This window comes from Corvus kubaryi, unplaced genomic scaffold (assembly GCF_017639235.1).
Source record: "Corvus kubaryi isolate FWS band 111438036 unplaced genomic scaffold, C.kubaryi_AGA036_p1.0 133, whole genome shotgun sequence".
NCBI classification, from domain to species: domain Eukaryota; kingdom Metazoa; phylum Chordata; class Aves; order Passeriformes; family Corvidae; genus Corvus; species Corvus kubaryi.
This window is the reverse complement of record NW_024580667.1, coordinates 35,534,939-35,559,714: the sequence shown is the minus strand read 5'-3', so window position 1 is coordinate 35,559,714 and position 24,776 is coordinate 35,534,939. Positions and strand designations below refer to the sequence as shown.

Below are 24,776 nucleotides of genomic sequence, written 5' to 3'. Positions count from 1 at the left end.
AAGGCCTCACTGTAAGAGAAAAGCTTTATGGTAAGTGACCACTGTACATATAGCTAGCAAAATATATTACGTTAATAAAACTAAGAGTTCTGTAGTATTCTTTCATAATTGATAGTCTCTTTCATTAGTAAATGTTAAAAGGATGATGTCAAAGTTTCAGAAAAATTAAGGAAGTATATCAGAGTTCTTAAGGCATATAATACTGTTTTTAACTCTTTCAAAAACGTAGACTTTACTAAGGAATTTGCTTTTTGTAATTGTCATGATTTACAAAAAAAATTTGTGTCTTGATAAGTTACACACAAGATTTTTGTACTCTCAATTTGAATGTTCTGGAAATACTTTTCTGGCAATCAATTCTGAATTATTGGCTGATGCAGTTAGACAGACTTGGCCATCTGCTACGGGAAGAAGAGCTATATTTTTCTTCAAAAATTTTTGAAAGGAGAAAACTTAAAATTCATGCTTGTTATTTGAGAATATTTTAAGAGATAAGACTGAGTTTAAAACTTTTTTTCAGTTCCTCAGATGTTAGCAATGATGGTTGACTTGGAAGAAGATGAAGATTGGGCAAATGCAGATGAGCTTGCAGATGATGATTTTGACAGGTAATTATGAAACCAGTTGTTTCAATATATTATCAAGGCTGTGGCTAAAGGCATATTTAAACTGCAGAATGCAAATGCCTGTGGTGCATTACTTTTTCTTTATTCAAATAACTATTGTAATTTTGTTTCTTCAGTCATGAGCAGTTTATATGTAGGTTACTTAGGTAATGTTCAGCAAGGAAGTAAATTATTTCAGTTTTCGTATTTACTGTAATTAGACAATATGTCTAATGCATGTCCCTTCTCTGCTGTTTTGTACTACTGTAGCTTTCCAAAGCCTTTAGCTTTTGTTTTTTCTGTTATTTATATTACTCACTTCAGAAGTCAGTGCCTCCTAATCCTCTAAATTGAGGGCTAATCCTGAAATTAGCTGGAAGCCAAGTTGAAGCATATTGACCTGTTTGATAATCTACAACCAATCTCTTGGTATTTCTCTGTATCTATGCCCTTGAAAATGCATTGTTTTAGATGACTTTCCAAAGATGACTTTGGAAAGATATCATCATGCATGGCAGATTCCTTGTTGGATTTCACTTAGTTCAAAAATACTATAATTTTGCTATTATTTTAAATCCCTTGGTATGGCTATCAATAGCTTATCTTGTTCTGTGTTAGGCAAGAAAGATCTCAAGATGTCCGGTCATTTGGATTTGCTTATTCCTGCATGCTTTGTAGCTTGCTCCGACTTTTTACTGGAATAGTGGTTTGTGTACAGCATCCTGTTACATTTGCTCTTGTCCAGCTACTGTTAGAGTGAAGTAGAAGAAAGCAGAAATAGGTGTAGGAGGTAACAATCTCCACACTTCCATAAAGACATGGATGCTCATTTACCAGTCTAGACACTTCCTAGACATACCTGGCTTATCCGGACTCAGATGTAATTAGTGTTTTGAGACAGTTTATCTCAGAACACTTAGAGATCTTCACAGGAAAATAGACAATAGAAGAGATGTTGGTTTACCCTGAGCTGTAGAGCAACTTCTAATAGATAGCAGGCATGTAAAGCCACCTGTAGAACTGATGCATAGGAATTTATGGAATAATCCATTTAATCTTTGCCTTATTTGAAATAATTTTTTTAGTTCTCTTTGCTTATGAAATTGAAAGTGAGCTGTCCTTTCTTCTCTCCCTCACATAGTAGACCATACCCTTTTAATCTGTTTCCTCAGTGTTGAAATTTTGCTATACAGGTGTCAGACACCACCAGTACATTCAGGTTTGTTAAGTATTTGAATCTTTTCAGTCAGTAAAATTTCAAGGGGAAATAGAATATTAAAGTTCAAATCCTTATCAGGCCTTTCAGGGTGTGGAAATTTATTCAGATGGCTTGCTTTAGGCAGCTTACTAAGTATGCTGAATCATCCACTTAAGGCATGCCATTTTCTCTTTATTGTCAGCAGAGTAACTCTGTCCTTCTAAATACTAAGCTAAGCTGCCTAAGGATTTTGTAATGACAATTTTCCTTTTCTTTGTTAGAAGTCTCAAGTAGAGTGAGCACAGATCAGAAAACAAGTTATGCTCTACAACCTTAGTCTGAAGAAGAAATATAGCTCCTTTGGCCCTTGGAGTAATAGGAGAGCTTGAGGCTTAGACACAAATTACTGGGCATGAGCTGGTCTCTGCTGATCCTGTGTATGAGGGCAGTTTTTCTTTCACCAGGTGTAGGTTACGGACGGGTTCGGTCGGGACGGAGATGGATGGAGAGATCTCTATAGGCAGGTCTTGGGACACAGTCGGTTTATTGTAAAGGCGTGGGTATTGGGGCACTGCTCAGAGCTGCTAGACTCAGCTCTGAGCAGGCCCAAGAGAGTAAGCAGGTGAGAGAGAGAGAGAGAGGGTGTAAGAGCAAGAGTGGAAGTAAGAGTAGAAGTGGAAGAGAGGAATAGAGAAGTGGAGAGAGAATCAGAATGTCTGAAGTCCCGGTTACAATACAATAAATCATCTTCTGTACTGAATATTCTAATTGTCACTAACCAATCTAATACAAGATACAAATCCTATAGCATTTACATACAGCCTATAAGAGTTCTTATATTACCATAAAGTGTTACATCTTAACTTCTAAAAACTACTCTTTGGACCCCTTCTGCTGAGCTAGTAGGGTCTGCTCTGACCCTTGGACCTGTTTGCAAGCAGAGGGTATTGTTTCATCAAGAGGGGATTACTTCAGTGGCCATACCATTGTTTTCTAGTTGTTCAGTAACTAAGACCTGGTATTTCAAAAGTGGCTTTCATTTCGATGTTGCCTGTAGTTTTCATATTCCCAAAATCTTTTGTCAGGCAATCATATTTCCAAGGTTTTCCTGTTTCATCCTCCCCAACAACCAGGGTCACTCCTAGTGCTTCTATGTGCTTCCCATTGTTGAAGCTCACCTTTGTGGACAGCTCAGTGGCTGATGTGCATGCTAACGTCTCCTGGTGCTTGAGTCTTTGTAGCTTCATAAGAAGACTGAAATTGTTGTGCAGTCCCAGGAACAGGACAACGATCATCAGGCTGCACCCTAATTAGGGTGTGTTCGGATCTGATTAAGGGGGATATGAGTCAGCCTACACAAAAGCAGCAGGGAATACTTTAGCATTTCCAGTTTTTTGTTGCTCCAGCTTCATAAAGGAGTGCAATTCTAAAGGAGGAAAAGGTTAATCCGACTTCCTCTTTTCTTGGCAAAAGCCTTGCAGACATTACAGGGAGATGTGTGGTCATTTTTCTGAGATAAACTGTCTTTATTTCTTGAAACTGAATGTGTGAATTAATGGTGGGAAGAAAGAGCTCAGGGAATGGAGTTTCAGATGAAAGCTGCTATTAACTTTAGTGAGTTTGCTCCAGTTTAGTGCTATATACTCCATTGTCCTGCTGGTGATGTGTCTGTTTATTTGAACATGACTAATCTGAGGAACTAATACAATACTGTCAATATCTTTTCACAATCACCTTTGTCCACAACATGTGAATTTCTAGATTATTTATGGTTTGTGATGAGATTTGGGGACTCAAGCATAGTAATTTGAAGACCTGTTTCTGACCCAGCTGACTGAAATTTTAAAGAGGAGGGAGATTGTTCCCTTTTTGACCAATTACTCAGCTTTTTCATCATCATGGGTGTCTAGGATGGACTGTAATAACCTTGAGTTATTACACTGCCAGCTGTACCCAGACTGTAACAGTAGTTATCTGTATCCTGGAAACTTTCTTGCTTTTCTGTAGGGAATAATTCCATTGGGTGGAACAAATCACTTTGCACAGATAACGTTTGGCTATTCTGAGTTCTGTAACTGGCCAAGAGTCACAAATTCCACACCTGAACTGGGTGTTTTCTGCCTGAGTCATTGACAGAAGACCGTGCTACTGAGTACAACCATACAAGAAAGGTCTCTTGTGTGCCAGAGTTTGAATTCTGCTGGTTCACCTGAATCATAGCAAGTCTGAACTGGTTTATGTTCTCGTGACAAAAAGGTGATGGCCAGTATTATTGTTTCATTCATTGCAAATTTAGTTTCAGCTTTCTAGGTGTGTGTATCTGCTGTGAAATTCAGTCTGTACCTTTGGTCCTAGTGCTAGTAAGGCTCAAGTTTCTTTGGTAGTAGACTTAATCAGTGGCCTGCAGAAAACAAATGTTTCAGTGTATAGTAAATAACTATTTTGTGACTGGTGTGTGTGTTTTTAGGTTTGGGTATGGTTTATTTACTTGAAGAGGCTCATGTTTTCAGATGGCAAAAGTTTGAAGATTAGAACTGCAGGAAAAGGCACTCTGTTGAACTACTTGTTTCATTGTACATATCAAACCACTGATATTTGTGTAACTGATATTTAGCAATGCAGTGGCTGGTGAGAGTGCACTGGACAGGATGGCATGTGGCCTTGGAGGGAAACTTGTTTTGCCTATGATTAAAGAACATATTATGCAAATGCTTCAGAATCGTAAGTAACTGCATTTTCTTTTCTTATTTTTTAACAATTGTGTCCTTTCCAGGAACTTCAGTACCTATTAAGTCTTCATGTTTAGCTACTTGATATGTTATGATACATTTCCACTTTTGATGTCAGCAGCAAAAACTGTAAATGCTGTGAACTTGAAAGTTTATACCTTCTCTTAGGTTGTGATTTATTAAACTTACACAGTGTATTACAACATTTTTTCTGGAACATGGACAGCTGAGCAGAGATGTCATAAAAAAACTACATTTTTTTGAAACAGTCTGGGAATTACATAAAAATAAGGGAAAACTCGGCGGCTTTTCATTTAAAAATACTCTCTCTAAATCCCTAAACAGACCCTCACAGTACCTTAAGTTTGTCTAAAGTGCTGCTTGTTTTTCTGTAGCTCAGTGGTTTTGCTTCTTCAGAAGTGCTGCATTTAAGTGAAATTTTAATACATTACAGTTCATAGAGGGAAATTTGTTGGATTTTTCCCCCTGGAATTTGATGGACAGGGGTCATTGGTAGGCTGGCTGTCTTCTGGTATGCTGATTTTAATACTTGTTTCATGAGGTGTTCCCATATATTCTTTCTTATCAGTTGCTTTGTATGCTTCTTTTCCTCTTAAAATACCTGTAATGCCTGCTCAGCCAATTATTGAAAAAAATGCTGTGCATTGCTTTCATGCGCTTTTACTTGACGTATGATTTGAGCCTTTGGAGTAGAAGATAATGGCAGAAGTTCTGGATACTATTTCTACTCTCCTGGTTTAAAACCCAGTCCAGAAAAGGCTTGTTAGCATTTTGGGTATGGAACAGAGAGGGTAGCACTTGCTGTGTGTGAACACTTACAAAATCTGTTTGGAATTAAAGTTTTTTTTATAAAGTTTTATTAAGGAAATGGGCTAACCTGATGCAGTGTTGGTAGCTTCTAGGCTGGCAACTAGCTAGTTCTGTAGTGCATTCAGAGAAGTGTGGAGCCTAATCACTGAAAGACCTGACTCCTGTGAAGGGGAGGTCATGCAACTCGTGCCTGATGCTTGCTTTCTTCTGGGTCAGAGCTTTCCATAACCATCAATACTCTTTGGAGAAGGGAAATGAAAAAGATGTTGTTTGGATTGGAGGCTCTCACTGGTAGGGAGTTGAGAGGAAAGGTGAAGACATTTAGATTAAAGTATTGACAGTATTCCCGGAAGTCAAACTTCTTCTCTTATCCCTTCTTTCTCACAAATATTTATTGAAATAATAATTTAAGACTTTTGCGTTTTGACTGGGTGTCCAGACAGTCCAAAGATGATTGTGTTTCATTTTGAAGATTCATTAATTTCAAGTTTGGAATACATGGTAACAGTAATGCAGTGAGAGTCGTGAGGTGTAGGCTTAACTAGGAGCATCTAATGAACTGAAATGGCACAAAATAAACTGCTGCTTTTCTGTTGTACCTTCTGTCAAGACGATACTTCATCTCATCCTGGTCAGACAGAAGATTGAGTGTCAGGATTCCACTGCTCTGAATTGTGTTGTTCTTCATTCCGGGAATGTAGTATGTTACTAGCAATAATGAAATATTACGCTGTTTTGGAGATAAGTTCTGTAACATGCCTTTCCCACAGGTTGTTTGGTAAACCTGTTTATTCCTTTGGTTTTCTCTTCTGCAAAAGAGAGGGGCATGAAAGATTCATTTCAACAATACCCACTATCCTGAGAATAGGCTAGTAGGACTTGCAGGTGGGGAAAGTTTACATCTATAAGTGGAATGTTACTGTTCTTACAACCTTGAGAAGACTGCTTAAAAGTTTAGTACCAATCATTTATTTGTTTTAAATTTAGATATTGTTTGAGTCATTAGACCTTTTTCTTGAGGAAGATATGGGCTCTTCTGATGATACTAAAACAGAAGAAAGATGGGGGAGAGGGAAATAAAAATACTGTCCTGATGTTTGCCTGGTCAGCTCATTTAATTAAAATGCAGTTTCCAGGTACTAGTACTATGTACGTACTTGTATCAGCAGTTAAGAATTCTTTTTTCTAGGTCTGGATTTGGTCTGGATTAGACACTCAATTTTTTGTGCATCTCTGGAAGTATGTATGAGGAAAATGGAAGAGTATTTAACAAATCAAGTAGATGCATTAACTTCCCTTCCATCTCCTGTTCTTCACTCTACCTCCTCCTGTGTCCCCCAGCCCCTGAAAAGAAAAGGTGATTTGTCTTTGTGGTTCTTTGGAGTTTCCAAAATGAGTAACACTTCATTTTTACTCTTCTGTAGCTGACTGGAAATACAGGCATGCTGGCTTGATGGCACTCTCTGCCATCGGAGAAGGTTGCCACCAACAGATGGAAGGAATTTTAAATGAAATAGTTAATTTTGTTTTGCTATTCCTTCAGGATCCTGTGAGTATAGTTCTAGTAATTATTTCAAAATATTTTCATTTCTGCTCTCACAACTGTTTGTTAACTAAGGGAAATATTTTTTCAGCATCCGAGAGTAAGATATGCTGCTTGTAACGCTATTGGACAAATGGCAACTGACTTTGCACCTGGGTTTCAAAAGAAATTCCATGAGAAGGCAAGTAGTAGAGTAGTAGGGGAAAAAAAAGTGGTAAAATTATGATCCCTTCAGAAACTCGTTTTCTGAAAATAAATATTTCTTTTTCAGGTGATAGGAGCTCTTCTACAAACCATGGAGGATCAAGGCAGCCAGCGTGTTCAAGCCCATGCGGCTGCGGCACTCATAAACTTCACTGAAGATTGTCCCAAGTCACTGCTTATTCCGTATTTGGATAATCTAGTGAAGCATCTTCATTCCATTATGGTGGTAAAATTACAAGAGGTATAATACACTGAACAAATTGTTTCCTGGAAGATAACCTTGTCACATAGGCGGAATAAGTATAGCTGAACTAAGACCTCAGAAATGATCCAGTATACGTATCTGCTGATGTTGGTCTAAATAGACAAGAATTAGTATACAAGCGAGAGCAGATTTTTACATTTGGCATGCTTTTAAGTAAAATGTGTGCTTTAGAAATATAACACTTTATTCTTCCCCTTTCCAAGTTGATACAGAAAGGCACTAAGCTAGTTTTGGAGCAAGTTGTGACTTCAATTGCATCAGTTGCTGATACAGTAGAGGAGAAGTTTGTTCCCTACTATGATTTATTTATGCCCTCCTTGAAACACATTGTTGAAAATGCTGTTCAGAAGGAATTAAGACTTTTACGAGGAAAGACTATTGAATGCATCAGTCTAATTGGTCTTGCTGTTGGCAAAGAAAAGGTAAGCTTAGATTTTATATAATGGTCTAAATATATTTTTTAATGTCTTTGTTTTTTGTTAGCCTTGAATTAATATAATCACTTGTTAAACATACAGCTGTATTGTTGCTGATTTCTATGCTTGTCTTTGTGTTTTCATTTCTGAGGTGACTGTCTTGCTGCTTAGATTCACAAATTTGCAATAGAATCTTATGGTAGCTTAAGTAATTCTTGTCACACTGAAGTTTCTTTTTGCCTTAGGAGAAATGTCGTGACATCTCATTTAGGCAGTTTCAGGGGCAAAATGTATGCAGTTCAAAGGAAACTTAGTATAGTTTTGTATGTGGATGCCTGAAAAAGTTTGTGAGCTTTTAAGTCTCTGAGAAGTAGCATCTTAATTTGCCTTTAAAAACATAGTTGTTTCCTATATCTAGTTTATGCAGGATGCATCAGATGTAATGCAGCTATTATTGAAGACACAGACAGACTTCAGTGATCTAGAAGATGATGATCCACAGGTATGCTAAAATTGTCTTTGGTATTAAAAACATCCCTTGTATACATCATGTTTCTGCCCCACCCGTAGCCCTTCAGGCTAATTATCCAGCCTGTCTTACAAAACTTGACATTGAGATGGCCCTAGAATCTTTCACAGAAGCATGGTTAGGAAATGAGACTTCCAGGACCTGTATTTGCTGAAGAAATTTGAGCTTGCTGTCACCTTCTTATAAATAGATCAACAAGATTTGTTAGGCAGCTGTTCTAATGAGCAGAGAGCTATTTTGACTTGTACATCTGAAAACAAATACTCCTCTGAAAACACAGTACTGCACTCTTTTTTTTTTTTTTTTTCTTTTTGCTCTATTTTACCATTTTCAGGAATGTGGCTCAGTTAGTATCGTGTGAATCTGGGAAATATTTCAGAAAAAAAATTAGTTTTTTAAAACAGGCACTTGCAATGCAATCACGAATCTTACACTGTCACATTTTTACATGTATAGCTACTTTGATCAGTGGTACTGTCAAGGTGTTGTTAGACTTGGGATGTCTTTTGAAGATGCATTTTTATATGGATTGCATATTGGATTACTTCTCTTTGAAAAAAGCTTTATGGACTGCTGACAAATTCTTTTTAAAAGTCCTATTCTCTAATATATTTCCTTTATGCTTTCCTTTTAAGTGTGCGTTAAAATAAGTTGTGGGACATGAAAATTCTGCCTTCTCTTTTCTAGATTTCTTACATGATCTCTGCATGGGCCAGAATGTGTAAAATTCTTGGAAAGGAGTTTCAGCAGTACCTTCCTGTTGTCATGGGACCTTTAATGAAGACTGCATCCATTAAACCTGAAGTAGCTCTTTTAGACAGTAGGTTGAAGATGATGATTTGCTTGAAAAATATATTGAAATAAATTATTTTGTAGCACTTTTAAATTATTTTTCCTCCCCTCTGTTTAACAGCACAAGATATGGAGAATATGAGTGATGATGATGGTTGGGAATTTGTAAGCATAGGCGATCAGCAGAGTTTTGGAATTAAAACTGCAGGCCTAGAAGAAAAAGCAACTGCATGCCAGATGCTGGTGAGTAATAGAACAGTTTTGGTGATCTATGTGTTTCTGGTCAATCGAATCTGAAGCCAAAATCTGTAATCAAAATACTCTTTTTTGTCTCACGTGAAAGATCTTTTGCTTAGTTTCAATTACAGGCACTTTGTTGCGTGTGGTTTAGTTGATTAGAAATACTTTACTTAGTTGAGAGCTTAAAATTTTTAAAACTAACAGTTTTCCTTTGTTGACAAAACTTAAGAAATTGGATATGTTAAAAAAGTAGTCCCTTTCTACAAATATTGCTGTTTCTGAATTTGTTTTGAAAAATACATGCATGTCCTAAGAGCAAGAACTCATGCTGCTATCAGGGTTTCTCAAATTACCACAGTTGAGGGGGAAAGTAAATGGATTATTGCATGTTTTTTAAAATAAACTAAAAAACCCTTACACTTTTAACAATCTCTCTCTCACATTTACGTAGTTGAAAAATATAAGTGTTTTCCCTTAAAAGAGGTGTATCTGTCCTCTATTTTTCAGGTTTGCTATGCAAAAGAGCTAAAAGAAGGATTTGTGGAATACACAGAGCAAGTTGTAAAGCTGATGGTTCCATTGTTGAAGTTCTATTTCCATGATGATATCCTATTAACAAATTCCACTGTGAAAACGGAAACTTAGAATCAAAATTGTGCTTGCTGTTTTCCTAAATGCATTGGAAGTGTTAGTGTTAAAATATTCTGTGGCTTTGTAGCAGAAATGGTTTCAGAGATTGTTGTTTTTAGACACACTATTTTAGGCAATGTATTCCTGCTTTTTCCCCTAGTTGCTTTTTAAATAAGCGATCAGTAGAAAAAGTGATTTTTGTGTAACAAAGCAGAAGAGAACTTGAGCAGCTTTTCTGTCATGGCCTGAAACAGGCCTGAAGCCACTTTTAAATAGCAGACAGTGTAATTTTCCTATGATTTAATCTATAGCTAATTAAGAAATCAAGTGAATGGATTGTAGTGAAATGAATTTCAGGTAGAAAACTAAGAACTTCATTATGGTGGTGGGGTCTTAAATTCTAAGCACTTTGTTGGTGTTGATTGCTGTATTGCCTTAATAATGACACGTGTTCGAGTGGCAGCAGCAGAGTCAATGCCCCTCCTGCTTGAATGTGCCAGGGTTCGTGGGCCAGAGTACCTCACGCAGATGTGGCACTTCATGTGTGATGCGCTCATCAAAGCCATTGGGACAGAGCCGGAGTCTGATGTCCTCTCAGAAATCATGCACTCTTTTGCAAAGGTAACGTTCTTACAAATTTCATGGCATCACTGCTTGTAGCTTTTTGAAATAAGAACTGACATGTTTGATGTTCCTTTAAATGGCTGGAATAAATGCAAGGCTTCCTCTACAGGAAATTTGTTTTGACTATAAATGTTGTTATAGCTGATGGGAAAAGTTGGATTTATTTTTTTTTTATCCCAAAGTATTAACCTAAAACAATTACCAAATTTGTTCCACTTTAACCACAAGCAACTGAAATTATGGGTGTGAAATGTACAGTGGTACTATGCCTTACTTGTATAATTAGAGCCTTGATTACAGTATGACTGTTCTACTAGTATTATTCCTGCCAGTGATCCAGAGCATGTATTAATATTCTTTGCATGCTTAGACTTCATTAAGACTGCTCATGTTAAATTTTAAAGCTGAAAAATTGGTTGTTTTATTTCACAAGTGCATTGAGGTAATGGGAGATGGATGCCTTAACAACGAACACTTTGAAGAACTTGGAGGAATACTGAAAGAAAAACTAGAAGAGCACTTTAAAAATCAAGAATTAAGACAGGGTAAGTTAACACAAATCCTGTTAACATGTGATATGGCTGTTCTTTAAAGCAGAATTTCTAATTATTTCTGAACACAGAGAAAAAAACTGTTTAGATTTCTTTGATTTGTATATTGATGTTAAGTTATTGGACTTTGAAACAACAGAATCCATGAGTTATATTTGTAAGCTCTTGGAGGATGAAGATGATGATGGCATCATTTTCAGCAATACTGGAGTTTTAATCAAAAGTTGATGGATGGACAGATTTTCTTGAAACACAGTGCACGTCTATGGTGTTATCATTTCTGTGGTATTTTTTCATCTGAAGTCTTTGCAGTTTTCTCAAAGCAATGGTAGTTTCTCATTTCTAAGCTCTTCTCTTGTCTTTGTGGACAAGCTAGTGTGTTTATTTCTATTACCTGTGCTTTTTTTACACATTCTTAAACTGAGCTGTCCAATACTTTTTGTTTTTCTGTGAAAGCTTTTTGAAGCTTCTTAAAGATGGAAAATTCCTTTTGCATTTTTAGCTACTGTTTCCTGTTTTCTAAATTTGTTTCTGCATAATTTTACTCTTTCACAGGCTTCTTCTGCACTTACAGAAAGGTAGTGGTTTAATTTTTTTTTTTTTTTCATTTAGTGAAAAGACAAGATGAAGACTATGATGAACAAGTTGAAGAGTCATTACAAGATGAAGTAAGTTAGTTTGAACAGTTTTTCCACTCATCAAGCACCAGGATAAAATATTGCTCAAATATACTTTCTACTCAGAGCATAGTGCACCCTCAGTATTATCTCTTCATAGAAGAATGTTGTTACCATAGTCTTTCAAAACTTTCAGTAACAAATGGGTCACATTACATTTGTGAATTAAAGAAATATGAAAGGTTTTCTTGTCTGGTATACTGAAGTAAGAAATTCAGGATATAGCTTTTTATTTTCTTCATCCTCTCAAACACTTCTTGGATGACATTAACACTGATACAGATTTGACGGCAGATTATTTAATCACAGCATAAGCTGAGTTGGAAGGGACCCACAAGGATCATTGACTCCAACTCCTGGCCCTGCACAGGACCATCCCCAAGAGTCACACCATGTGCCTGAGAGCGCTGGCCAAATACTCCTTGAACTTAGACAGACTTGGTGTGCGACCACTTCCCTGGGGAGCCTGTTCAGTGCCCAGCCACCTCCTGGGTGAAGAACCTTTTTCTAATATCCAACCTAAACCTCCCCTGACACAACTTCAGGCCATTCCCTCTGGTCCTGTCACTGGTCACCACAGAGAAGAGATCAGTGCCTGCTCCTCCTCTTCCCCCAGTGAGGAAGTTGTAGACTGCAATGAGGTCCCTTGGTCTAGCCCTGCTGACTTGCTTTTTCTCTGAGCCTTGCAAGTTAGGTGGCTCTTAAACTTGGGCCCCTATACTTCTGATTCCAGGATGTCTGGTGTGTCATGTCAGGAGCCTGTCTCAAAAAGAATAGCCCCAAAACGGTATCAGAGAAGGGCAGCAGGATAAACAACTGCCATAATGTGTTTGCTTATGAGAAAATACCAAAATAACTACTTACACCATAAGGTACCAAAGTGAGTTAATAGTTTAAAGTGGAGGTGATTGTAGAAGAGATACAATAATTTTATTAAATCATTATTAGTATGGAGAGAGAGTAATAATGAATGACTCCTGCTTATAATATGAGACAAAGGATGCTCAGTAAATTAAAGAACTAAGAAATTTTTTGTCTGCACAATGCAGGTAGGAAGCTTGATCACATGAGTTTAACCTGTATGTAGACTCCAGAAATCATATACCCATATGTAAATACTGTCTTAAATAACAGTGCAGTTCTTGAGCCTCTTTTTAGGCTTTTTAGAATTAGGCCAGCATTCAAGAGGATAGATTTTTATTCCCTCCAAGACCCTTTTATTTCCTATGTTTCATTCTATACTGATAATGAGAGAAAATGCAAGCAGGCAGCAGTTTCAGAAAAGCTGAGTCTGTACTCTGCAACAGAGTTGCAAGGCATTTTAAGAAATGTTCTAATGTTTGTGGATTTTTCTGTAAAGTCTGAAGAAAGATTTGTCTGCATTACCCTGTGAAAGGAGGGGTGGAACAAGAATGTCACTTGCTATATGGACGGAATTAACATATGGCCATGAGTAACATTTGGATATATACCTTGGGTCTCAGAGTATGTTTATGTAGCCCTTACCTCAAGGCAGCAGAAATACAAGAAGCACAGAAGTCATGAAGGTTACTCAGACAGTAGTTTCAGATATAGCCCTCACTTCAGCAGTAACTAAATTGCTGATTTGGTAGAGAGTGGAAGGCATACACCAAGCAAGAGTTACACTCTCTTCCCAAGGATGTTATCAACTATTGCTCAACAGGCACTACCAGGCTAGGTAGACCTTGTAGTGTGCTGCAGCAGTTCTCTGCCTTTTAATGTCATTATGTGTATGTTCCAGGGTTACTGCTTAAGTTGTGCCTTGACAACACCGAAATTATGTCACTAGGAAGGGTTTAAATATCCAATTGTGGGAAGCTGTGTCTTGCACGAGAAATAATTACTAGTTTGTCACCAGAAGGTGAGAAAGGTCAAGGTCACTAGGGACCAGAAACTAGCTGTACCGTTTTCCCTGCCTGTTAAAGTATAATCTGGTTAAGGGGACAGTGCTGTGTAGAACAAAAGTTGCTGTAAAAGAAAGTTAGAGTTTTCCCAGCGTAAGTGTCCAGGGAATAATCCTGGCCTGTAGATACAACTTGAATTGATAGCTTTGAGGTAAGGCTCTTTACTTGACCGGTTTGATTTATTAACTGGGCAAGGTGCCAAATAAACAACAAGAGGAAGAGAATAATATTTGTTGTATTTTTACCACAATCTTTATCACAAAGCCATAAAATTTATTCCATTAATTTAGATACCTTAGCACTTCCACTAAGTGAGTTCCACTCTGTTAAAGATTGTTAGTCTTCATGTGAATTGTATCCTTTTCCTTTCAGGATGACAGTGACGTTTATATTTTGACTAAAGTATCGGACATTTTGCACTCAATATTCAGTAGTTACAGGGAGAAGGTACTGCCATGGTTTGAAAGGTTACTTCCACTAATTGTCAACCTAATTGTAAGTAGCTTGCTTTCCATTAGTTTAAATTTTGTTATTTTTCTGATATTTTAGTATCCCTTCCATGCTGAAGTCTTAGAGAACTTGGTAGATAGAAGGTAGCAATTACTGTTTTACAAAATAGAAGGTTCATTCTAGATCAAGAATGAAATTGTTATCCTATGCTTTTGAGCAGGGTCACTGCTATGCTACTTAAAATTTGTATTGCAAGACCCAGGATCATTGACACACACAACTGTTTTGAGAAATTTCATTTCCTTGAGACTATCCAGTATCTCTAAAATAGATTTCAAGAGGAGGGCCAAGAAAGTGTTGCAGACTCATGGGGAAAAATTGAAACTTATATATGTAACAGAGTGTGAAATAGAGGTGCAAAGATAGCCACCTGGATTTTGTTTTGTTGGTGGTATTGGTGGAACTATCACTACTGCAAATTACCTGGTTTTAGGGTTGAATTTAATCCATGAAGATTTTAACAAAAGTGTTAGACCACTGTTGCTGTGATTGTTGTTGGTATAATCATTGGCTGTACGATAATTTCAGGGTGTCCTAACTGTTGTGTGTTTGCGCCACAGTGTCCGCATCGGCCGTGGCCAGACCGGCAGTGGGGGCTGTGCATCTTTGATGATATTGTGGAGCACTGCAGCCCCGCCTCCTTCAAGTACGCCGAGTACTTCCTGCGGCCCATGCTGGAGTCGGTGTGTGACAGCAGCCCGGAGGTTCGGCAGGCAGCTGCCTATGGAGTGGGAGTGATGGCACAGTTCGGCGGGGACAGCTACCGGCCCTTCTGCCCAGGTATGGACCTGCGGCTGACGGGACTCTTGGAATGTGGGGGTCAGGGCAAGAAATAAAGATGGCTCACCTTTTGGTAGATGAAGTCTCTTCCCCTTGGAAGTGAAATAGATTGCCAGTATAACCTGTGTGGTAGACTGGTGATGGATTGACAAAGTACCTGAGTTCCTCGGGCTTTTACTGTTGTTATGCTTAGTAGCATTTCTGTTGCAGCACTTACTGCTTAGCAAACTTGCTTTCCATATTCTTTTTTTAGCATGATCTGGCATGCAAATGTTAATTTCGTAAAAACTGTCTTTCTGATACACAGCTGTGTCATAGATGCTTTCTACTAATATTAATGTGGTTACATATTAATGCAAAAGCCTTTGGATGTCTGGAAAAACTACACAAAAGCCCTATATTAAAGAATAGCCTAGAATACAACTAATGTGGCTCTCTGCTTTCCGATTTTATAAAAAGGAGCCTGATATCTGCAAAGTAAGACATGAAATGAGTGTGATAATACTTACCAGAAACACTTTGTCTCCTTTACTTCTGAATGTTTCCAATTTCTTTGAAACTTCACATTCATCTTAAATTTAAAGAAATGATTGTCTGCTAGCACTCCTCTTGCACACTAAGTAGCACCCCTTATCAAAGGTTTTCCTTTTTTTTTTTTTTATTTAAGAATATTTAGTCATCTAAGTATGTATTTAGAATATGTATTTCACATTAATCTTAAATGAAAGCTGAATTAGATGATGTAAGAAAATAAGAATCATCTGATAGGGACTAACACAAATCTTGCCTACATCAATCGGGGTTGTAATTTTCATTGTTAACAATCAGTCTTTTTAAAAAGAAAAGAAAAAAGCAGTGTGGGAAGCCTTGCAATGAATCATTAAGAGCCTGAAAACTTAGAGTTGTCTAGATAGTTCTGATTTTGAATTTTTTTGAGCTTTTTCGCTTCTGTTGAAGTCTAATTATGTTTTTCATTAATTGCACTTTATCTTACACCACTTAAACTTTGTAACATCTTCGATCCTTTTCTTTTTATTTGGACAAATAATCCCTGATTATGTCCAGACACTTGGCTTGTCCTGAAGTTGAATTTTAGATAAAATAAACTTTCAATTTACAGCATACAGTTTAGCAGACACCTCAAAAGTATTCTAAATCCTTTTGTATGTACATGAAAGAACTTTGTGATTTATTTTAATTGATGAAGATATGCTGTGATTAGAAACAAAGTAAATCCATGGCATGAGACATTATCTACCCCACAGGTTTTGCTATTTCTCTAAAAACATCATGTTTGTGAACTTTTGTTTGTAACTTATTTTCTTTACTGGTGATGTATAGCACTGGCATATTGTTCTTTTACAAGTTTGAAGAGTATGTAAATACTCTTCAGAAAAATCAGAGGTATTGATACGAGCATTTTTGGCAGTCAGTTAAAAAAAGTCCAGGAATATAGGGAGAACTTGTAAATGGCACATGAGCTACACTGATGAAACAAATGGCACTAAAACCAGATTTCATAAAGAACAAAAAAATAAGATAGAAGGAAAACTACAGCAACAGGGATACAAGGTTACAATTGATGCAACTGGCAGGGTTGCTTCTGTTATGTTGGTGGAAGAATATAGTTATCTGTTCTCTGTGAGAATTGTATCAATTAACTGCATGCATTTCTTCCTAAATCACATCAATAGCCTCAAAATTGTGTGGTGCCAGATGTCAGCGCAGTCAGTCCTTGGAAAAAAGCTTAACATTATAGAAGATGGGTCTTTTATTGTCAAAAGGCTTTTTTTAAGGTTTATCTAACACAACATCCATGTGAGAATGGATCTGTTTTATAGACAAGGTGAAGACTTGTCTGGTAGGCTGTAGGGAGAAAATTATGCTGATTCATTTTGATGCCCTCCTAATTTTGCAGTTGCAAGGACACACATACCTAGAGAGTCATCCATTAATATTAGTGAATGAGATACAGATGAGATGAGATTTAGCTTCAGCAGCCACGAAAACCTGAGGTATAAAATGCAGACTCAGTTGGCCTGGACACTGTAGACCTCTCTGAAACAAATTCTGCTTTGCAGAATAGTCCAGCATCATTATCCTGCATTCGATACATAAGCTAGTGGGTCTGATGTTTCTGTAGTTCTGTAATGTTTAACAGCTTTTACCACTGCTGCTTAATTCTTCAAAAATCTAATGCAGTGGACTTAATATAGAAAGTGTGATTGTGTATTCTTTAATTGCAAAACTGCTACTTACTCATCAAAATTCAGTAGTGTGAGATCTCGCTCTTCCTCAGTAATTAGTTATTTTGAAGTGTGCTTTCTGTACAACTCCACAACCTGTTTGCTGTGCTGATATAGAATTCCACAGCCGTACTATTTTATTTTTAGCAGAAGAACACAAGGACAATTGTTCCTGCTTGCATGTAGTGTGCTTGGAAGTCTGCATGGACACTAGTAGCTAAAAACACGATATTAATGTTCATTTAGAAGTGTGCATGTGGTTACCCACGTAACTATTAAAAAAATATAATTGCTATTAACCTAGGAAGAAAACTGGCATTTTTCCTCCATTGAAAGACATTTCCTTTCCTTGATATTTGTGATCTAAACTATGCCAGGTTGATTGACCAGATGAGATTACTCCTATGAGCTTTTCCTAGGGCACGTTTTAGTGGCAGAAGGTGTGTATGTGTACATACGTACCTATTTTTATGTACAGATGTGCCCACAAGGAGTAGATACACAGCAGGCATACGCTGGGGATGTGCACTATAGTTCACATTACTGTGAATGTCACTGTAGCAATGCTTTTCCTCCTCCTGTGTTTTTAGAGCATATTGGATTAAACAGATAATGCTTGCTATCTACAGTGTCTTGTGTGTTTTAGATTGCATAATTCCAATTGAGAGACATGGGAATATTATTTTCTTCTGAACTTCTAAAGAAAATTCAAACTTCTGCAGTAGCTGTTTCCTTCTGTTTCCTTGCAGAGCTTTATTTATCTGTTTGGTTTTCATATGATAATTATTGAGCAGAGAAGAACCTAGAAGCAGTGGAACATTGAAATGATTGGATTTTAGTGCTTGGAACACAAAAAATCCTGGTTTTAATACATAGAGTTGTCTCAAGTAGAATTTGTGATACTAATAAAGTATAGCTTGATTGTGCATTAAACTTTATTCTTGTGTTGTTTAACAATTAGAGGCGCTTCCATTGCTGGTGAGAGTCATTCAGTCACCAGATGCCAAAGCCAAAGAGAATGTCAATGCAACAGAAAACTGCATTTCAGCAATAGGAAAGATAATGAAGTTCAAGCCTGACTGTATAAATGTTGAAGAAGTCCTTCCACACTGGTTATCATGGCTTCCACTTCATGAAGACAAAGAAGAAGCTGTTCATACTTTCAATTATCTGTGTGACTTACTTGAGAGGTAAGGCAAAGTCTTCACACTAATGCAGAAAGTAAGCCTGTTTGCGTGCACTTTCCTTGCACTCTTTTTCCAAAACTGAGAAACTGTGAGGTTAATCTACATATGGGTTAGAGAAGATAATTTGGAATGTCAGAACTGGGCCTTTCCTGATGTTACTGATGTTTTTTTAACCAGTTATTGTTCCTGTCCTAAATAGTGTTGGTATGGAAAAAAATCCTGGCTGCTTTATGTGTACATAATTAGAAATGGTCTGCAGAAAACTTGTACAGAAAATTTCAGGAAATTTTTTGATACTCTGCTTACATATCAGCACTAGTAACTGATCGGTCTTTTCTCTTAAAAGCAGCATACATGCTCTTGCAGCCCCTTTTTGTAACCTTTATAAGTAGTTTTGCACCTTTTTGCTTTCCAACAAAGTGAAATATAAAGTAGAGAAATAATATGGAAAAATTCATTGTACGGTGCTATCTCAATTATTTCAGTTATTATTGAAAGCATCTTATTCTACAGTTTATTCTTTGGATTTGTGCTCCCTCCCATAGGTAAATGGAGAAAAAAAAGTAAATGGTTATTCTAGTGTGGTGCACTTCATAAATGAGTGAAAGAATGTAGCCTCTGAGGTGTTACGTAGCAAGCACATTCTGGCTGGAATTGTATTACATCTTAGGAGAAAAAATATAAAGGAAGTAACTTAGATTTCTTACAGTCTTTTCTGTTTTGTGAATACCTTGTATCTCTTGGTGCTTTATTAAGACAAAGTCTCAAAATGGCAACTGAGGTCCATAGACTGATTATAGAACATTTATGTAGAGACACCATAATAATGCTGCCAGGTGTGCATGTAAACAGGAACATAGAAATTGGGAATTGCAGTACCAGCACACTTCTGTACCCAGCTCTGTGCAGGTGGCTCAGCCTGGCTACCTGCTTCTCTGGAGCTCTGCCAGTCCTACATTCACAGCCTCTGCGTTCCAGCAGTGGTACGTGGCAGGGCTGGAAGTAGATCATGTGTTCCACACAGATTCCTGATAGCTAATACTCCTCCACTCCAGCATTTGTCTGGGAAAGAGGCAGCAGAACTGCTTGTTTGCTGTGTCATCGGGAGTGCTGGCAGAGAGCTGAAGTTACCAGCGCTCTTGATGCCAGTAACACAACGTCCTGGGAGGCACAGAGAGAGGAATAAGTCCTTTTAGGCAGGGTATTTCTGTCACACTGTTTACAGTTCCATCTGCATGGAACCCGGCCATTCTGTAAAGTTCAGAACTTCTTCCTGATAAAGTTTAGGCTGAGTAAAGAATCAGCTGGTTAAATATTAACAGAAGGGGGAGCATGCTGTCAGCAGGCAACAAAGCTGTGCATACTTACTCAACTGTGTGAAACTTAAATCTAAATAAGCAGCTTTAGAATAAGATCATTCAAAATCACTTATGTGTAAAGTGTTTACATTATTTATAGTTAAACATTAATTCCTTTGTAATATATATTTTGTAACAGCAATAACCCAGTTGTCCTTGGTCCCAACAATTCCAACCTTCCCAGAATACTTGGTATAATTGCGGATGGTGAAATCCATGAAGCTATCAAACATGAAGATCCATGCACCAAGCGGCTGGCTAATGTTGTTCGCCAAGTGCAGGTAAATAAATGCTTGTTTAAGTATAAAGGGAACATTTAGAATCTGTTTGCAGAAGTAACTAAACTGTTAAACCAGTTTTGAGAGCCTTCTCTCCTTAGAGAATAATGGTTCAACCAGTGATCTTGGAGATCCTTGGACATTCCTTCAATGATTAATGATGAAACTTGGTGACATTTGCACTTGAATAAAATAACTGAAACTAACATGCAGTGAGGTGGTTAATGTGCGAGCCAGTATTAGTTTTTTGGGGGTTTTTTTTCTGAGTCAGAAATTAGAATCTGGAGAGAAATCTGCATGTCCTTTTATCAGTGAACTGTACTGCAGGATTTGATCCAATATGTGGTTCTTGTAAAGGGTCCCCAGCATCCTGTGGTGACTTTCTAATACTGAAGGCAGTTTGGGTTCTTTGTTAGCGAATGAGTGCAAACCACAGGTTATTTTACTACTGCCCTTTTTAATCCAGTGCAAATATAGGTGGCTGCTCAGTGTTTTCCCTGCCTTTGGGGAACTGCCTTAAGGTTCACCTCCTTTATGCCATAATGAGTCACTTAATGATGATGGGGATGTCCAAATACTTAAGCAAAGCTTCTCTGCAGTGCTGTAAGTGAGAGTGCTCATAGGGCAGATTTGTTCCAGGGCCAAATGTTGTTGGGTGAATGTAGCATTAATGAGAGAAAGGAGTGTGCCTGGTAAGCATCTCGCTCATAAAAAAGCATGGAGGATTTTGAGCAGCAGATCTTCAATTATTGACCTTTCTACCTGACCTGCTTTGGCAAAATTCAGGTTCAAGAATTTTAGGAGCACTTGATGTTGGAAAGGGTTCACCTGTATGAGTGTATCAGTCTTGAGAGATCCATTATGTCTGGTAGAAAAAGCTGTTAAAATTTTGAAGGCATAAAGAGAAGGAAATGGAGCGAAGTTTCAAAGTGAAAGTGGTATAAGTGGCTGCTCTAGATTCTGCCTGACAGATACAAATCCTTGCTGTTAGTACTTAAAGTCTGGGAATGGAACTTTGTATTAGGGTTTACCTAATGCATTTGTTCACTTTACCTCAAATCATCAAGGTTAGATGATGATTTATTTTTTTAACAGTACAGTGGCACATACACGTATAGATTAGTTGTGTACAGCAATGTCTGGTTTTGGCCAGGATTGATAGGAGCATTAATATGAGACAAGACCTTTAGCATTGACTGAATGATTTACCTTCAGACCAGGGAGGAAAAAAAAATCTTAGAAGTCGTGTCTTTTTGTACTAGCTTGAAAGCAAAGCAGTGAGAGACTCGAAATCAGAACTACAATTTAATAGGAAAACTAAAAATAAATGCAATGATACAAAAACACTGACAGAGTTAGGATACAACCTGACACCCTGTTAGTCAGGGTGGCAGTAGCAGTCCGATAAGATGGTGGCTGCAGTCCTCCTGAGGTGATAGATGTGGTTCTGTTGAAGCAGTGATCCTGTAGAAGGGTCTGGTCTTCCTCTGAAGGTCCAGTGGTGGTTATGTAGCTCTTGTCCTCTGGGCATCCAGTAGGCAAGGGCTACCAGTGGTCCAAACCTCAGATTATATCCAGGTAGGAAAGCTCAGTTCCTCCCCCTGGGCGGAGCATCTCACAATGGGATGATGTAATTCTATGAGTCATGCAGTGAGGCTGGATGGCCCATTAACTGAAGATATCCCTCTGGAGGGAGTTACCAGGGATGTGTCATGGAAGAGACAAAGAACACTGGGCCAACTGGTTTTAACACATGGTGGTTACATCTTTTGGTTACATCTTACATTGTAACCTAAGACAGTTTTAAAGAATACAATTTTAGCACAGTGTTACCAATCCTGTTTCTCTTCACACATAGTATTTTTACTTTAGTAAAGCTGAAAGACTTTTATGCTGTTACTGACTGTAAGAGTTTTATACTCTGATAGGAATTTTCAAGGTTGTGTAGTTGCTAACAAGCTCCTGCTTCCCAGATTCCAGTAGACTTTTTTTTTTTTAATGATCTCAGTAAGCTATTTCACTGCCAGTGCCTGACATGAACAACATGGTCATAATAGGAATTGAATATAAACTTCTTTGCTTAGGTATTGTCAGGCCAGAAATATTTTAGTTTAAAGTATCAATTTAAACATGCATCAGAAATGTTGGAAGAGTACATTTAATTCTGCAATATTTCATCATACATTGAGTCTAAAATGCCTAATGTTATTTAAAACTAAACCCACAAACTTAAATTTGAGAGCATTTATTTTTGAATTTTGTGAATCCATTTTTATATTTTTTAAACTTTTTAAATTTCGAGAAAAGGGCATTATAATAGAACTGAATGTAAAATATACCAAATATAAATTAAACTTCTTTTTAAATTTACTTAAATAATACTGTTACTGCACAAGCCAATCTAGAGACCTAAAGTCAGTCACCTACAATTTTTTCCCTGTCATTGTCCTAAACAAAGCAGGGTGCCAATTACTTTCAGTTTCTATTGATAAGTGAATAAATATTTTTCCTCAATCTTGATTAGTATTCAGCACTCTCTGGTGCCAGTAGAACAGTCCTCACTGATGGTGACTTTAAAAGCTAATGTCTCAGCTGAGGACTGTAATAGCACAGATGAAGGGTTTACATTTTCCCAGACAGATGCTCTGCAGTTCTCTCTGGGAATTAATTGACCATTCCTTTCACTAGAGAGCCATGCCCTTTGTTGGCAGCAGAATTTTGCACACCTACATGTGGCACATCAGGCTGTAATCCCAGTGTTCACCTCGAAGCTCTGAGTGTGTTACTGCTGCCCCAGTGCCCAAAACACTCATATGGAAGAGGCATGGTTCAGTTTTGCCTGAACAGGGGTCTTTTAACTTCAGTGCAAAACGGAGCAAATGGTTTAGGCTGTGATTAACACAGGAGTGTCAGTTGTCAACCCACGTAGTGGTTACAGGGAGTTCCAAATCAATTACTCTGCTGCTGTTTAGCCTTTTGGAGCATCTCATGTTGAATCTGTGTAGCACTGTGTGTAACTGAAGATTTCAGTCTCTGGCATATATATCACAGGAATAAGCTGAGTGAATGTTGAGCTTTGTAAACATAGCAATGTTTAGGATGTGCCTTGGACACTTTCAGCCTACATAAAGACCACTTTTCGTTTTTTTCCTAGACATCCGGAGGACTGTGGACAGAATGCATATCACAGCTCAATGCAGATCAACAGGCAGCCATACAGGAGCTCCTGAACTCTGCTTGAAGGGCCTTAATTATCATCTGCAAGAAAACTAACTCCAAATAAACGTTTACCCTATTGTTTAGGTTTCTTTTGTTTCTTTTCTGAGTAAAACCAGAACTGTAGTGCGTGTAGGCCATTCTGCAACCTACAGGCAGTGGCAGCAGGAAGAAGCATTCTTTCAGAATGGTGTTTAAATCGGTTTCTATCCCACAACATGGAAGAAGTTTCCTGTAAACCCTACAATAGCACTGAAGAGTATTTTTCTAATGGTATCAGCCATCCATACGATGGTGAAAGGGAAACAAGTTGAATTTTCTCATTAGACATAAGACCTTCAGCAGTAGATGTACGTTATAACAGATAAACATTTCTCTACATCTAGTGTTAATTGTATTAATTGGAGTGTGAGTCTTTGTAGGGTAGAAAGTGTTCTTCTGCCCAACAAGGTAGTAGATCAAAAGATGAAAAACTGAAGACAAACATCGAGCATGAAGACCTCATTGATCGCACTTTCGATTCCCAAAAACAACTTGTACAGTGACTCAATGAGGAAAGCTGTTCAGCTTCCAGCCCTTGAATGTGAAGTCTCTTTGGCATGTCTGACAGTATCTCATTCACTCCTCAATAAATGACATTGAAACACAAGAAGCTTGTGTAGAAGTTCAGTGATGTGTGGTTCTTTTAATTTACTCTTGTGAAAAGATGAAAATAACAAACTATACAAGTCACAATTTTATATTTGAAACTTTGTATATTGTTGCCTATTACAGATTTTATGCTCTTTTGTTTCTTGACTTTTTAACAAATTTTTCACCTGAGTATGTAGAATGGAAACTTAATGGCATTCCTTGTGTGCAGTAAATTTACATACCTTGACTTTAAAATGTTTTTCATGTTCAGATGCAATTGCATTTCTTAACTTATAAAATGTAGTGTTGTTCCAGCTGCAAATGTGCAACGTGGTCTGGTAGGCAGCAAACCTGTTGTAGTAGCCTATGTTTCGTTGAAAACAATCATGCAGTTGACAGCCTGGCCTGAAAGAATCAAAAAACCTTGTCAGGTCTTTCTGGTACTTCGAGAGCAATACATCATCTACCAACAAACATAGGCATAGAGTATCTGATTTCTAACAAAGGTGAGTGAGGTTTTTGCACTCTATTACTTCAAAGCTGTTAATATATGCATTGATCTTTAAAAACTTAAGTTCTTACTGGAGTGTCCTTCAAGTTGGTCTCAATTGTCTCTTGAAACAGATCTTTTCACAGAGGGTGAAAGTTTTCTTCCTTTATAATAGGAAAAGGTAGAACTCTACATGTAATAAATGCCTCTCCTACTAAAGAATAAATTTAGTTTTGCCTTTGAAAGTCTTTCAGAAAAGAAAATACAGAATGAGGTGTACCAAAGCCAGCCCAGGACCATTATACCCAAAGGTTTGTGA

General features: G+C 37.6%; 1 protein-coding gene across 1 annotated transcript in view; it reads left to right on the top strand.

The window, feature by feature from the left end:
• IPO5 (importin 5) overlaps positions 1 to 24,003 on the top strand; it is a 43,519-nt gene extending 19,516 nt beyond the window's left edge. Inside the window, exons 9-26 of the mRNA XM_042043476.1 lie at positions 521 to 608; positions 4,418 to 4,524; positions 6,788 to 6,912; positions 6,998 to 7,087; positions 7,178 to 7,351; positions 7,579 to 7,797; positions 8,210 to 8,293; positions 9,008 to 9,140; positions 9,234 to 9,355; positions 9,860 to 9,956; positions 10,431 to 10,603; positions 11,040 to 11,151; positions 11,770 to 11,825; positions 14,132 to 14,254; positions 14,830 to 15,049; positions 18,257 to 18,485; positions 19,980 to 20,121; positions 23,273 to 24,003. Of these exons, the coding sequence (XP_041899410.1) occupies positions 521 to 608; positions 4,418 to 4,524; positions 6,788 to 6,912; positions 6,998 to 7,087; positions 7,178 to 7,351; positions 7,579 to 7,797; positions 8,210 to 8,293; positions 9,008 to 9,140; positions 9,234 to 9,355; positions 9,860 to 9,956; positions 10,431 to 10,603; positions 11,040 to 11,151; positions 11,770 to 11,825; positions 14,132 to 14,254; positions 14,830 to 15,049; positions 18,257 to 18,485; positions 19,980 to 20,121; positions 23,273 to 23,359 (2,381 nt within the window). The 3' untranslated portion in view covers positions 23,360 to 24,003. The remainder of the gene's footprint in view (positions 1 to 520; positions 609 to 4,417; positions 4,525 to 6,787; positions 6,913 to 6,997; positions 7,088 to 7,177; positions 7,352 to 7,578; positions 7,798 to 8,209; positions 8,294 to 9,007; positions 9,141 to 9,233; positions 9,356 to 9,859; positions 9,957 to 10,430; positions 10,604 to 11,039; positions 11,152 to 11,769; positions 11,826 to 14,131; positions 14,255 to 14,829; positions 15,050 to 18,256; positions 18,486 to 19,979; positions 20,122 to 23,272) is intronic.
• Positions 24,004 to 24,776: the final 773 nt, after the last annotated feature.